The sequence below is a fragment of the Sceloporus undulatus genome, chromosome 4 (assembly GCF_019175285.1).
Source record: "Sceloporus undulatus isolate JIND9_A2432 ecotype Alabama chromosome 4, SceUnd_v1.1, whole genome shotgun sequence".
Lineage (NCBI taxonomy): Eukaryota > Metazoa > Chordata > Lepidosauria > Squamata > Phrynosomatidae > Sceloporus > Sceloporus undulatus.
Window position 1 is genome coordinate 45,229,758 of NC_056525.1, and position 14,603 is coordinate 45,244,360.

A 14,603-nucleotide genomic window follows, 5' to 3' on the forward strand; every position below is an offset into this window, starting at 1 on the left:
CTCAGTGCTAGGGAATTCTGGGAACTGTAGTTTTGTGAGACATTTACCCTTCTCTGTCAGAGAGCTCTAGTGCCCCAATGAACTACAATTCCCAGGATTCCCTAGCACTGAGCCAGGGCAGTTAAAGCAGTCTCTCTAACTAGATTATTTCTGCAGTGTGATTTAGACCAATGAATCTAAATGAATATGAATGCAACAAGATGGTTCCATGTGGATGATGAAAGCTAGATATCAACCGAATTAGAAAAACCAATGGATCCAGAAACTGAACTAGTATGCTTGCAACTAGCAATTTACAACTATAGTAAACTGGATACAGTAGCTATAAGATGATGATGATGATGTAGAAGTAGTAATAATAGACAATAATAATTTTATTGCCCTTGTAGCCAGTTTAATATTGTTATTGTTATTATGATTGTTGCCATTATTATTATTCAAAGCTATAGCTGCCTTTATAGAATCACTATGTAGAAAGATCTTGTATCACCTTTGAGGCTAACTAAAGAAAGAAGTTGGCAGTATGAGCTTTCCTAGACTTTAATGATAATGATGATGTTAGATCATTTAGCACCCTTGAGAGTCACTGAAAGAAAGAAGTTGGAAACATGAGCTTTGCTTTTGTAGACCTAGATCTACTTCCTCAGATGCATTTCGGGCAGAGGAAGTAGATTTTAGTCTAGGAAAGCTCATGCTAACAACTTCTTCCTTTAGTTAGTCTCAAAGGTGCTACAAGACCTGCCTACATATATTATTACAGTATTATTATTACAGTATTATTATTATTATTTGATAATAATAATAATAATAATAATAATAATAATAATAATAATAATAATAATAATAATAATAATAATAATAATTTCTCACACGCTCTCTCCAAGGGCTAAATTAATGATAATACAACCATATTCACTATTGTTGACAAACACCATGGAGAGGGGCAGGAAAGCTAATTCAACTGGACACCGGAAATGTTAACGCTATATTCTAGGGTACAGACTGTACCCCTTTGGAGCCGCTCAACCAATTAGATCTCCAGGGAGGCGGCGCTATTGTCCATCTCGGCCAATCCGCATCGAGTTGGGCTTTGAAGGACACTCGGCCTGCCCATTCAGGATGCGAGGCGCCTGGCATGCCGGGTCCATTGTGTTCAAAACGAGAGGCGCGTTGCTCCTCGTCCCTTCAGTTTCTTTCTTTCGGGCAGTTGAGAGAGCGGGTGAGTCAGGCGTTGGGGCGCCTGTGGCTCCTGCTGCTTCTTCCCTCAGTTCCTTCCTGCCTTCTTCTTCTTCTTGTTGCTCTGCCTCAAGTTGTTTCTGACTTATGTGACCCCAAGGCACTGGTTCTCGACCTTTGGTCCTTGAGACTTCAACTCCCAGAATTCCTGAACAGTGAGCATACTGACAGGGACTTCTGGGAATTGAAGTCCAAACCATCTGGAGAGGCCCAAAGGTTGAGAAGCATTGCGCCTAAGGCGAACCTATGCTGGGTTTTTCTTGGCAAGATTTGTTCAGAGGAGGTTTGCCATTGCCTTCCCCTGAGGCTGAGGAATACTGTGTCCAGTTCTGGGCACCACAATTCAAAATGGACATTGAGAAACTAGACCGTGTCCAAAGGAAGGTAACTAAAATGGTGAAGGGTCTGGAAACCATGCCCTATGAAGAAAGACTCAGGGAGCTGGAGTTGTTTAGTCTGGAGAAGAGAAGAGGTGATATGATAGCCCTGTTTAAATATTTGAAGGGATGTCATATTGAGGAGGGAGCAAGCTTGTTTTCTGCTCCAGAGAACAGGACCCAGAGCAATGGATGCAAGCTCCAGGAAAAGAGATTCCACCTCAACATTAGGAGGAACTTCCTGAGAGTAAGGACTGTTGGACAGTGGAACAAACTCCTTCCTCGGAGTCTAGCGGAGTCTCCTTCCTTGGAGGTCTTTAAGCAGGGGCTGGATGGCCATCTGTCAGGTATTTGATTGACAATTCCTGCATGGCAGAGGGTTGGACTGATGGCTCTTGTGGTCTCTTCCAACTCTACAATTCTATGATCTACATACATTCAACTTCCTCATTATCTGAGGAAATAGTTTTAAAAGTTCCTGTACATTAATAATAATAAGTGCCTTTTTGAAGGTTTTCAAGGAAGTGATAAGACGGACCTCTTCCAGTAAATTGTTCCAAAGTCTAGGGACCATCGCAGAAAATGTTCTACAAGAGGTAGTTTTCAACCTGGTTTTGGGGTGTTCCAATATTTTTGTGCCAGATGTTCTGAGAGGATTATGTAGGGAGAGGCGTTCCCTTAAGTAACTCAGGCTCAGGCCATGTAGGGCTTTATAGGTAATAACTGACACTTTGTATTGTGCCCTGGAAGCTAATCAGCAGCCAATGTAGAGATTTCAACACCGGTGTAATGTGCTCTGATCTTGGTGTCTTGGTGATCAGTCTGGCTATAGCATTCTGAATCAGTTAGAGCTTCCGAACTTGGTACAAAGGTAGCCCCATGTAGAGCGCATTACAGAAATCTAAGCGAGAGGTTACCAGTGCATGTACCACTGTTTCAAGGTCCCCCTGAGCCAGGTAGCTGATACCATGCACTCCTGGCTATCACCTCCACCTGAGAGATCACCTGTAGAGACAAGTCCAGGAGTACTCCCAAACTGCGGACTTCATTCTTCACGGGGAGTGTGACCCCGTCAAGGACAAGTTGGCAGATCTCCCTCCCTGGACCAGGGGCACCTATCACTAGCACCACTGTTTTCTCTGGATTCAGCTTAAATTTGTTTTCCCTCATCCAGCCCATTACAGACTCAAGGCAGACATTCAGAGGAGAGATGCCATCCTTAGCCACTGCAGCAGTCAGAGACAGAGAAGTGAATTTGGGTGTCATCGGCATATTGATAACATGTCTCTGGATGATCTCTCCCAGTGGCTTCGTGTAAATGTTAAAAAAGCATGGGGGACAGAATGGCGCCCTGAGGGACGCCAGATGTCAGTTCTCTTTTACGAGAACAACTGTCTCCCAGCATCACCATCTGGAATCTACCGGAAAGGTAGGAACTGAACCATTGGAGCACAGTGCCCCCAATACCTAGCTCCCTCAGGCATTCCATAAGGATACCATGGTCAATAGTATCGAATGCCGCTGAGATGTTCAAGAGCACTAACAGGGCCACACTTCCCCCATCAATGCCCAGACAGAGATCATCGACTAGGGCAGTTTCAACTCCATATCCCACCCTAAAGCCAGTTTGAAATGGGTCCAGATAATCGGCTTCATCCAAAACAGCCTGAAGTTGGAAGGTGACTGCCCTCTCGATCACCTTGCCCAAAAATGGTAGTAAAGAGACTGGCCTATACTTGTTTCTTGTCAGGAGATCTAGAGAGGGTTTCTTTAAGAGTGGCTTAACCACTGCATGTTTAAGTACTGATGGAAATTTCCCCTCCATAAGGGATGCATTTATTATAGTCTGAAGCAGTGATGTTACAGCATCTCCTCCTTGAACAGTCAGCCAAGATGGGCAGGGGTCAAGGGGGCAAGTTGTCCTTACACATCCAAGGAGCTTGTCCACTTCATCGGTACTCACAAGCTCAAAATGATCCAGTCTAATGCAGTCCACGGAGTCACTGAATACCTCTCTCATAGTCTCTGTTTTAATTGAATCAAACACTGATCAGGAAGAAAACTGTAAAGAAATAAGAAAAAGACTAGGAATGGGAAGACTAGCTATGGAAGAACTAGACAAAATCCTGAAGAGCAAAAATGACTTTGAGCACTAAAGTCAGAATTGTCCAAGCCATTGTATTCTCCATCACTATGTATGGATGCAAGGGCTGGACAGTGAAGAAAGATGTGGAAAAAAGCAACTAATTTGAGATGTGGAGAAGAGTGTTGAGGATACTGTGGGCAGCCAAGAAGACAAATGGGTTCAAGAACAGATCTAGCCAGAACTCTCCCTGGAAGTCAAGATGATTAATTTGAGGCTGTCATACTAGGCAAGACTTATTCAAAAAGACAGTACTACTAGGAAAGGTAAAAGGCAGCAGCAAGAGAAGAAAACTGCATGCCAGATTGATAGACTCAATTAAAGAGGTCATGGGCCTGAATTTGCAGGACCTAAGCAGAGCAATAGAGGACAGGGGATCTTGGAGGTGTCTCATCCATAGGCTCATCATTAGTCAGGATAGATTCAAGGGCAGTTAACAACAACAAACACAACCAGTAAAGGGACAGAAACCTTCTCTAGTTTTCATTCAGACAACCCTACCCATCAGTCTTCTCCTGTATCTCCAATGAGCCCTAACCAGTATGGCCAGTGATTAAGAGTTGGGCATCCTACATGTGGGGTTTTACCCACACCTCTTTACAGAGGGAAGGGTTTTTAGTATATTCCCCCATTGCCCAGTTGGACGAGTCTTGTCTATGAGGAGGCATTAACCTTAAAGATGCCCTCCGTATGTTTCATTCATATCTATAGAAACGAAGGGTGATGGAAGTTGAGATAAGCAGGCAGTGGTTGCATTTTATGATGAAAACCATAAGCCCCTAAGCCTGACTTAGCTTCACTTTGAATGAAACATTAGCAATACTGTTGTTGTTGTTGTGTGCCTTTCAAGTCATTTTTGACTTATGCTAACCCTAAGGTGAACCTATCATGGGGTTTTCAAGGGCTGAGAGTAAGTGACTCACCCAAGGTCACACAGTGGGTTTCCATGGCCGAGTGTGGATTCGAAGCCTGGTTTCCAGAGTCCCAGTCCTACGCTCAAACTGCTACACCATGCTGGCTCTCTGAAAATACTTTAGCCTTATACACTTGTTGCTTTGACTTTTGCAGATTTGATTATTCACATATTTTATTAACATGTTCTCTCTAGGAATATCTAGGTCATCAACTGTAACTCTGTGGACAACTTTAACCAAAAGTCGCACTGGAGGACCTAAAGATTCCTAGAGAGAACATTTGTAGCTCCTTCAGCACAATTCTGTGGTCAGTGCCTGGCAGATGTTGACCACAGAATTGCACTGGAGGACCTAGAGATTCTTAGAGAGGTGTTCTGTCAGGCAAAAGCATAGTGTTTTTGTTATTTGCAGTTTTCCACATGCACAGGGGTCCTGTGCCCCTAACCCCAGCGAATGTGGAGGGACGAGTGTATAAACAGTAAGTAGGTGGGGCAGAGCCCATTCTGTAATTATATAAACACTTCCACATACTTGTATTGTGAGGGTTTGTGGAATGTGGGTTATAGAAGTCATAAGAAAACAACATTCCAGTAAATTTAGCTTGTAACCATCATGGAAGGGACCTTAACCTCTCGGCCCTTATCACAGAAGATGCACACTACCACCTCCACAAAAGCCCTTTACAATTAGCAAATTAAAACATTTCCCCTTTTCCCACATCACAAAATGTCATTCCAACAGTTAAAAAACAACAACTATTGCTCTAAGCACAGCTGTTTTAAGAAAGTATGTTAAATCTGCTGGTGCTGTTCTGATAAAATGCATAAAATATAGTACAGTACTATATTGATAAAATGCAGTTCATGATTAAAGAAGAACTTATGGTTGCAGAAATAAGAGAAACTAAATGGTAAATATCTTTTTTCATACTGTTGCAGTGCAATGCAGAGGGTGTCACGACTGAAGAGGGAGTTGCATCTGTTAACTACGGAGCCACCACCAGGTATTACCTGCTGGCAGAATGGAAGTCGCATAGATGAACTTAAAGCCCGTATGTATCTGTCTGAATTTGGTCTTTATTTTTAGGCGGCAGTTTCATTTAATTCTTTGTTTATCATCAGTGGTTTATTTTTTCTAAACTAGCCTCCATATGTTGCTATTAAATCTACTGTAAATCTCCTAAATATAAAGGGTTGCAACTAAATAAACCCTTTGTATAATCTAGGCCAGTGGTTCTCAACTTGTAGGGCTGGGCCACTGGGGTGTGTGTGAGAGTTGCTCAAGGGCAGGAAGAAGCTCTTCTAGAACATGGCAACATAGCCCGAAAAACCCACAAAAAACTATGGATGCCGGCCATGAAAGCCTTCGGCTGCACAAGACTTAGAGGACCTGGTCCTCCTCCTTTTCCTGAACTTTTTTAAATACAAAATTTACACATGTGTTGAGATAAATTAATTTCATAAATAAAACTGTTCTAGTTTGAATAATGTTATTTTCTTATAAAATGTTAAAATATGAATATACATGTATGTGCAAATGAAAATACACATACTTAATAAACACACTATTTTTATTCATATACTGTGTTGTGAGTTTGTGTGAAATCTGCATATAGATATAACGTGGGGTCCCAAAGGTAATAAGTCTGAGTACCACTGACCTAGGCCCATAATCCATATTCTTTGATTGTGAAGTTTTGTGATTTCTGCTTTGTGCTTTCTTTGTCACTAAAGATTACTTAACCTGAAAACTAAGGCTGCAATAATATATAAGCGTTTTTGGATAGAAGTTCCATTTTAACAAAATAAGGTTTCATTTAGTGTAAACATGCAGAGAATGAGTGCAGAAGCTTTCCCAAGCAAGAATTGATAGCTGTTTGGCAGAACTATATTCTTGTTTGCTGCAAAAATAAATATTCATGGTATGTAATTCATGGTCATAGATATTCCTGAGTTCTGTAGAGTTCAGATAGTTGTGGCTGTCTAAAATAAAATTTATTTTCTAATTCGATTTCAATTAGAGTTAATACAGTCCTTCCATGGCTGGGGTGTAAGCTGGTTTTCGATATAGTGAAACACAGTAAATCATAGACTTAAAAATAAATATGGAACTGGTCAAAATACTAAAACACAACTTAAGTTTAACAGTTTCAAAGTCAATAGTAATAATAGAAATTAAAATACAGTATTTAACATTCAGCTCATTCACCTTCTGTCTACATCAACCAGTCAGTTGCTGAAGTCCTCCACAGTAGAAAAGGCTCTGCCTGCCACTGAAAGCACAACAGAGTTTAACCTCCCTCAAGGGAGAGATCTACAGTCTTGGAGCAACAATCAAGAGGCATGTCTGAAGGAGATGAGTCTGAGGGAAGGGCCTCCCATGAAGTTTTCAAAACCAAGGGACTTTGCACAGGAGAACACACTCTTTGAGACGGCATGAACACAAATTGTATATTGTACCTTGCCTTGCATTCACCTCCCATTGCTTGTTTTGTTGTCTTACAACCTGGAAGTGCCAATTTTTCTTAATTAACTTTTTTGACTGTATCTAGAAGTAGCAGGGGCACCCAGGCCCATCCAGTTCCTGGTGTAGGTTATTCACAAGGCAAGCAAAGCTGTCGTTCTCCCATGAAGAGGCCTGAAGCCTAGATAATCCTTGCATCCTCCAAGAATATTTGGAGTTCATAGATCGCTACATGCTTCAGGAACTTTCCCCAAATTGAAATTTTGTAAATCGGTCACTATCCAATACTGTGGAAATCAGGAAGGATTTGTTTTACCATTAGTCTTACAATGGCTTCTTTTAGAGGTGGTGCCCCTGCCTTGGTTGCAGAGATGTTTATCTTCTCTTTACCCAGTCAGCCAGATCCCTCTGGGCTGCTTTCATAATCCAGGAAGGACATGGGTTCACCAAATAAATGGTAAGTTTCATATCTGCAAGGATATGAAGTATAAAAGTATGGGTTCAATAGCGGACCCTAGTATGATAGGGTGCCATCTCCTGGATCATACTGGTGATGACTTGCTTGTCTGTTGATTAGATGCTATGTGTACAGCATTACTAATTATGTCTTTTATAACAACACATCAAGTCAAATGTCTTTATGGTGTTTTTTTCCTATGGAAAAGCATTTATTTTCACTTTACATGGTCTCAGCATGGAAATCTAAAGAGAACAAACATGGTTTTAGAGGTTTTTAAAAGCAGCAGAGAGGGTACATGATGCAGATCTCTGGAGAATGAATTCTTGAGACGTGTGAAGATGTGAATATTAATTATTTAGTTTCAAAATTTTGTGTTAGTTTTAAAGTCCTGCCGTATATACTCAACTATAAGTTGACCTCATGTATAAATCGAGGTCAGATTTTGGGACCAAAATTATGGATTTTGCCATGACGTTTATTTCTCTCAGATTAGGTCAAGGGTAAAACTTGGAGGCTTCATAAGTGTGCGTATGGCAAGAGAGAGCCTCACTGAGCCTTTTCTTCATTGTTTCAGCTTTTGTTTCAGCCAGACTAGATGGCAGGAGGGGGACTCTTAAACAGTTTCTTGCTAAACTTCACTCGAAATCGCATGAGGAAATCCGAAAGAGCTGTTACCACGTTTTCATAGTGACCCATAGATAAGTCGACCTGGGATTTTGGGGGCAGTTTTTGGGCATAAATGTTTAGATTTATAGACGAGTATATATGGTAGACCCATTTGTTAGTCCCGTTTGGAGTAGACCATTTGAATCAATTGGAACTACTTATGTTGATACTTAGTACTGGTGCAATGAACGTATTCCCTTTGAGTTTAACAATTTTGTTTCAGGTAGTAAGTTTATTAAGCAATGTTGTTTATAAAAAGAAACACTGAATATATTTGAAACTGTTTTTAATCAACCCTGCTGGATAATCAATGTATATAACACCCATATACTGTATAAGAAATAAAGGATTTCTATTTTTAAATAGATAAGATTAAATCCTCCCTGGCCTACAAATTAGTGTCTTTCTGATTCTAGTTGGTGCTTTGGACATTGGTGCTGCTCCATCTGCTTTTTGGAATGCAAAGGAATTCTAACTTTGCTTAAGTGCCATTCAGTTCAATCAAACATCTCGGTATGTTTGGGATTGTAGCTGCCATATCCTCTAATTTTTTTTTAAATGCTACTTTTAAAGAGCCATGAGTGGACATGACAGATTCCTGGCTTACTCTTCACATCCATTGTCTGTTTTAATGTGAGGTGATATACATTCTATGTGGATTTAATATAATTATTTCAGTCAGCTCTTAGTTGGTAGGTATGATGTTATTAAATTTTGACTATGAAGAAATTCTCCTTTTTAATTCTGTGGCTAAATATTAACTTTGGAGATTAAACATTAGACTCTTTGTAATTCTGCATTTCTCCTGTCCTGCCAAACTTCTTGGATGGACATACTTTTTAGAGATGATGAAGAGATTACTACTGTGGCTACACTGATGCTTATAGTGACTACAGCAGTTACCAAAAGAGGGCAGTGTTGACATAGTTTGTCCTTTCCTTTTTCTTTAGAAATACTGGGTTCTGCAAATACACCATATGAGAAAGGAATTTTTAACTTGGAAGTAGTTGTGCCTGAAAGGTAAATGGTGAATTTTTATCTTTAATAATGATTTTATTTAGCAAAGATGACCTTGAGACAGAAGGAAATAGTGGTCATAATGAAGGAGGCGGATTAGGCTGCAGATCATTAAAGAACTGGATTCATAGAGCTGCCAGTGTAGTGTTTTGGGATGTCCATGTTCTAGAATGGCCAAGGCAGAGTGAACTGTAGATGTAAACTTGTGAAAATATTTACTTTTTTTCTCACATAATTGAACTGCTTTTGAAATAGGTATCCATTTGAACCCCCCAAAATGCGCTTTCTGACTCCTATCTACCATCCTAACATTGACTCAGCAGGAAGAATCTGCCTCGATGTTCTTAGATTGCCACCAAAGGTAATGAGTTGTTTCTTTTATGGAAATCTATAAGAGCAACAATAAATAGCCAACAAGGGTGTTTTAATCTGTAAGTGTGAGTCTTGCTGCATGTACTGGGACAACAAGGTTTCTTGCTGGTATTGCTTACTGAGATGGAAGTTGTATGGGGATCTTGGAACTTAAATGATTTTTTTCCTTTTAATTGTATCTTGTTTTACTGCTGTAATCCACTTGGATTCCTCAAGATTAAGTGTAATATAAATTATTATTATTATTATTATTATTATTATTATTATTGTAGTTTTGTTGATCTAGATGCCTATAATGCCTTTGGGATTTTGAGGATTTTGTCTTTGTTTTCACTGGGTACATTTGTGCGGGGGGACTTTTTGGCCATATACATTGATAAAAGCAAATTCAGATATGAATACTAGCTATATTATAGCCAGAAAGGCAATAATGAGATCCAAGTGGGTAGTAACATGCCTGAGGCAATCCTAGTCTACAGAAGTATAAAAGAAAAAAAAAAAAAGGGAGTGGGGGAACAGTACACTCTGAAAAAATGGTGCATTAGACTATTGGACATGCTCAGTAGTGTCTAGGAAAGTTGGAATGTTGTTTGAAAATTGAACTAGAAAATTGAAGTTGGGATGGATTGGTGTTTCTGAACCTGAGATCCAGTTTGGAGGGGAGAGTTGGGTAAAATCTGAATGGAGGCCCTGTTCATACATTCAAATGCCAGATGTGATTTAGTGGCAGTTTCCTATTCTGTTAAACAATACCTAGAAAATCATAGAGCAAGGTTTAGCATAGACCTGCAAAGTAACAGTCCATTCAATAAGACAAGTTTTACCGTATGCCTCTTTTTTTTCACTTGCACTTCCTATGAAGGGCGCATGGAGGCCATCCCTGAATATTGCCACTTTGCTGACATCGATACAGATGCTGATGAATGAACCAAACCCTGATGATCCTCTCATGGCAGACATAGTAAATTTCCTTCTTGTATTTGAATGAAGCATGTGTTGGATTTTGAAAGTTAACTGGTGCCATAATGTTTGCTGTTAGTTTTTTTAAAAAACACCTGCTCATCTTTCTTCTGCATACAAAATCAACATAACTTTTAGGAATGAATCTGAGAAAAGTAAATGTTAACCAAATTGTGGCAGGATGTGCAAACAGAATTTGCTTTGCTGACACTGAGGTCAACACTTTCCACCTTGAAACATCCTTTTTAAAAATTGAGGAGTAGACAATATATGTTGCATATCTGTTTCTAAGGTCCAAAGCACAATGCAGAAATAATCCAGTGTGAAACCACTTTAATTGCGCTGGCTCAATGCTAGAGAATTCTGGGAACTGCAGTTTTGTGAGATATTTAGCCTTCTCTATCAGAGAGGTCTGGTGCCATAATCAACTACAATTCCCAGTATTTCCTAGTGCTAAGCCAGGGCAGTTAAAGTAGTCTCATACTGGGTTATTTCTGCAGTATGTTTTGGGCTAAGATATGTCTTTTGTTCTGAAGTACCTAGTATAGGTAAGCAGTTTTCCATGTGGTTTGTTAAATCTGTCATCAAACATAAGTATGATCTTATGGTTAAGAGGCCATAATTATCATTGTCTTTTGTTTTTTATTATGTCTAGTCCTCTGAGTATAAATACAACAAGCAAGAATTCCTCAGAAATGCCAGACAATGGACAGAAAAGTATGCAAGCCAGACAACAATGGTAAGAAAAATAACTTCAATTATATAGGAATAGGGTGTAGTTAATCTTTGCATGTGCAGTCTTGCTGTACCCAATGAAATATTTCAGATTTGCATAATTCAATTGCCAATTTTCCTTTAATTGAGTTAGTGGAACTGGAGTTCTGTGAATGTGCCATGAAACATAAGTGTTTGGATTAACCTGTTCCTCCTAGAATATCCTCTTTTTTTCTATCAAGGCAAGTCCTCCTCTCACACCCCCCCCCCCCCCCCGGCTACGCTACCAAAGCTCAAAATGTCAAGGGAAAATGCAGGGATTTTTCAGTTGAGGGCTTATTGTATTTTATTTATGTCTGATCTTGTGAAATATGCCTTGGGTAGGAGTATTTGGACTTTATCCTATTGCCGTCATACTTCAAATGGAATTCTTTCTGGCTTATTGCCTGGGTCTAAGACTTGTGGCAAACCACATGTTCAACGTATGGGCAAAAAGGTCGTCAATACAGACAAAACTCCCTTTGATTCTAGAGCGGCATGGAAAATTTGATAAGTTCTCTTCACTGAGTTAGCAGATCTAGAAATTTTCCCATTAGACTTGGTCTATATATACAGCAAAAGGGAGTAGTAGTAGCCAGAGGTAAAAAGTGAACTTAGACCTCAGATGTGGAGTGCTCTTCTTGAATCTTCTTTTGTGTAAAAGTCAAATACAAAGTCAAATACTGGTGAATACAGGATAACTTGGCCTCAGCTGTGTCTTGGAGTTAAGGATAAAGAGACAACTTCAAGAAATGTACAGCTCCGGGAGGAAAAGTTTGGGGAAGCAAAGGTGTGGAGAGGGCCATTATTTATGAGAACAAGGTTGTCATCCATGCTATACAGTGCGTTAATATATTTTGACAAAGCTTGGAAATGAATTGTATAGCAGAAAATACTTTGGAGTAGCACTTGCTACCTTCAGACTCATCCTTCTACGTAAGGCTACCTAGAACCCTTTTAAAACACAGTCAAGCTTTAGTGATACATACAAACTTGAAAATAGCTCTGTTGATAATTTCTGTTTAGATTTCACTATGTTAAGTGTGTTATGGTGTATGCTAATGAATTGTTTTCAATAATTAGCACTTGTGCTTCTTGCCTGTGGTCAAATCCCAGCAAATTGTGATTAAAAGATTGTGATTATCCACTTGAAACACTAGGTGGCAACTGGATCTTAGATAAGGACTTTCCTTCAGTTGTACTTAATTTCTTCCGAACTTATAAAGAAGATGTAGTGATGAAAATGAATAAAGTGTGGTTTCTTGAACTGTTTGGCAGTACATATTTCATTTTTGTGTATATTCAGTCTCTCTGTAGAAAGGACTCTTTGTTTCTTTTTAGTAATTCCCCATTGTCTAAAACATGCTCCTGAAGTGTCTTGTAAAAAAGTGTGTGTTATCAGTGGTAAAGATATATGCACAACCTTTTTAAAAAATCTTATATTTTACCATGCATGCCATGAATGAAGGAGCTCCTGCTGCAGGGGGTAAAAATATTTTAAGCTGTAAAATAATTGGGATAATAAGGGAATCCTGAGTGGATGGTGAGAACATGGAATACAATAAGAGAAATTAGTTAGTTACTATGTTTAAGGAGCAGAATATGTTACAAATTCTGAATTGGAGAGTCTGAACATCTGAAAGATGTGAATAAAAAACACTTTAAACAAGGTGTGTATACCTAAATCTGCCATACATTTCCCCCTCTTAGTAGTCTTTCTTTTATGCTGTTCCAGGCTTTGGAAACTTCAGGTAAAGAGAACCACCAAAGGGAAGCCAACCAACCCAAAGATTCTAACATTTCCCAGAAAAGGAAAGGAAGCAATATCAGTGAATCATCAAAAAAAGTTTGTTCAGGAACATAGAGGGTTTGCTGCTGTACAATATCCTAGTCTGTTTGTTTTTAGTGTTACTTTCCATCTCTTAAATAGGCTTGATGTAATTAATGTACTGTTTACACATTCTGTAATGCCTCTCCAGCTGTCAGTGATCATATTATTGTATCCAATGCAGTGATGTCTGTTTTTTTTAAAAAAACATCTTGTTTCACTTCTCTAAAACTTCTACATTTTCAGTTTTTTTCACTTTATTTTGTGCTACATTTTGTATCTGCTGTGTGTAGCTTATTTAATTTTTGAAAGCAGGTATAAAGATGAGCATAATAAACAATATATTTGGCACCACTCTAATTTAGGGTTGGAAGTATTTTGCTTCAGGCGGCAAAAGCTGCTATAGGTTATCTTCAGCTTTACTTGCTAGGCTAAGGATGAATGTACAGAATACTTCATACAGTGGTCCCTTCCTTTACGTGGGGTATCTGTTCCAGACCCCCCCCCCCCCCGGTGTAAGGGAAGTTCCACGGTTGCTCAATCCCCATTAAAGATAATGGGGCTTGTGCCCACAGTGATGTGCAGCAGTGTGTCACGGGTGCACGTGCCATTGCTTTTTCCGGCGCTGCTTCTTCTGGCACCGCTTCCAGCTTATGACGCAGGCGTGCTCTATAACTAGTTTTCCCTTTTTTAAAAACTGCCTTGGAAATCACCACTTACATTCACCAACTGGAGCAGAGGTATGAATAATCCATAGTTTCAAGGAGGAATCCATATTATCCATGAACAGGTCCAATCTGTTATATCTTTGGTCTAAAAGAATCTCCAGTTAGTAAGAAATCTTACGAAAATATGGTAGTACATGAGCAGTAACAAGCATAGGCTAGAAATCACATTTGTTGCAGTGGTGGTTGGGGTTGAGAGAGGAGTGAAGAGTTAATATTTCATTGCTCAAGCAACAGGGTTGAACTGATGTGAATACAGTGGGCCCTCCCCTTATGTGAGGATCTGTTCCGGATCCCTCTGCGTAAGGGGAAATCAGTGTATGTTGGAGCCCCATAGGAAGTAATGGGGCTTGCACCTGTGGCACGCACCCCATTAGTTCTTCCAGAGTGCGTGATGGGTTCTTCCGGCATGGCTTTCAGTGTATGCTGAAAGCCCTGTGTGGTGTGCCTCCGTAAGCATCCTCTGTTTGTGGAGGGGCACCCTTACTTGTACTGTAACTTCAATATAGTGCGCCCGCACCATACGCGGGCGCGCCATACGCAGCCTTGAGCATACGCGCTCAAGCCGTGGGGTGGAAGGGGCGGCGCATCCCATTCAATTGAATGGGCGTGCATGCCCGTTGTGCCCTGCGCCGCTGCGCACGAGCCCCATTGTTTCCAATGGGGCTCGAGCATAGGCGGAATTCACC

At 40.1% G+C, this 14,603-nt stretch overlaps 1 protein-coding gene across 3 annotated transcripts; it reads left to right on the top strand.

Annotated features, from left to right (window-relative positions):
• Window positions 1-1,098: 1,098 nt before the first annotated feature.
• UBE2T (ubiquitin conjugating enzyme E2 T) lies at window positions 1,099-13,558 on the top strand. 3 transcript variants are annotated; one of them, XM_042461574.1, is made up of 7 exons: window positions 1,099-1,219; window positions 5,609-5,673; window positions 9,210-9,279; window positions 9,532-9,637; window positions 10,511-10,609; window positions 11,264-11,347; window positions 13,097-13,557. In XM_042461574.1, the coding sequence occupies exons 2-7, from the start codon at window positions 5,613-5,615 to the stop codon at window positions 13,223-13,225; spliced, it is 549 nt and encodes a 182-aa protein (XP_042317508.1). In that variant the 5' UTR covers window positions 1,099-1,219; window positions 5,609-5,612; the 3' UTR covers window positions 13,226-13,557. The 3 variants fall into 3 exon arrangements, with proteins under 3 accessions (XP_042317508.1, XP_042317507.1, XP_042317510.1); XM_042461573.1 differs by having other exon boundaries at window positions 5,609-5,721; window positions 13,097-13,556; XM_042461576.1 differs by lacking the exon at window positions 10,511-10,609 and having other exon boundaries at window positions 5,609-5,721; window positions 13,097-13,558.
• Window positions 13,559-14,603: the final 1,045 nt, after the last annotated feature.

Coding starts and splice junctions, on each gene's coding strand:
- UBE2T (XM_042461573.1), top strand. CDS start 5,613: ATGCAGAGGGTGTCACGACTGAAGAGGGAGTTGCATCTGTTAACTACG. Junction 9,638..10,510: donor TTCTTAGATTGCCACCAAAG/GTAATGAGTTGT, acceptor CTTCCTATGAAG/GGCGCATGGAGGCCATCCCT. Junction 11,348..13,096: donor ATGCAAGCCAGACAACAATG/GTAAGAAAAATA, acceptor ATGCTGTTCCAG/GCTTTGGAAACTTCAGGTAA.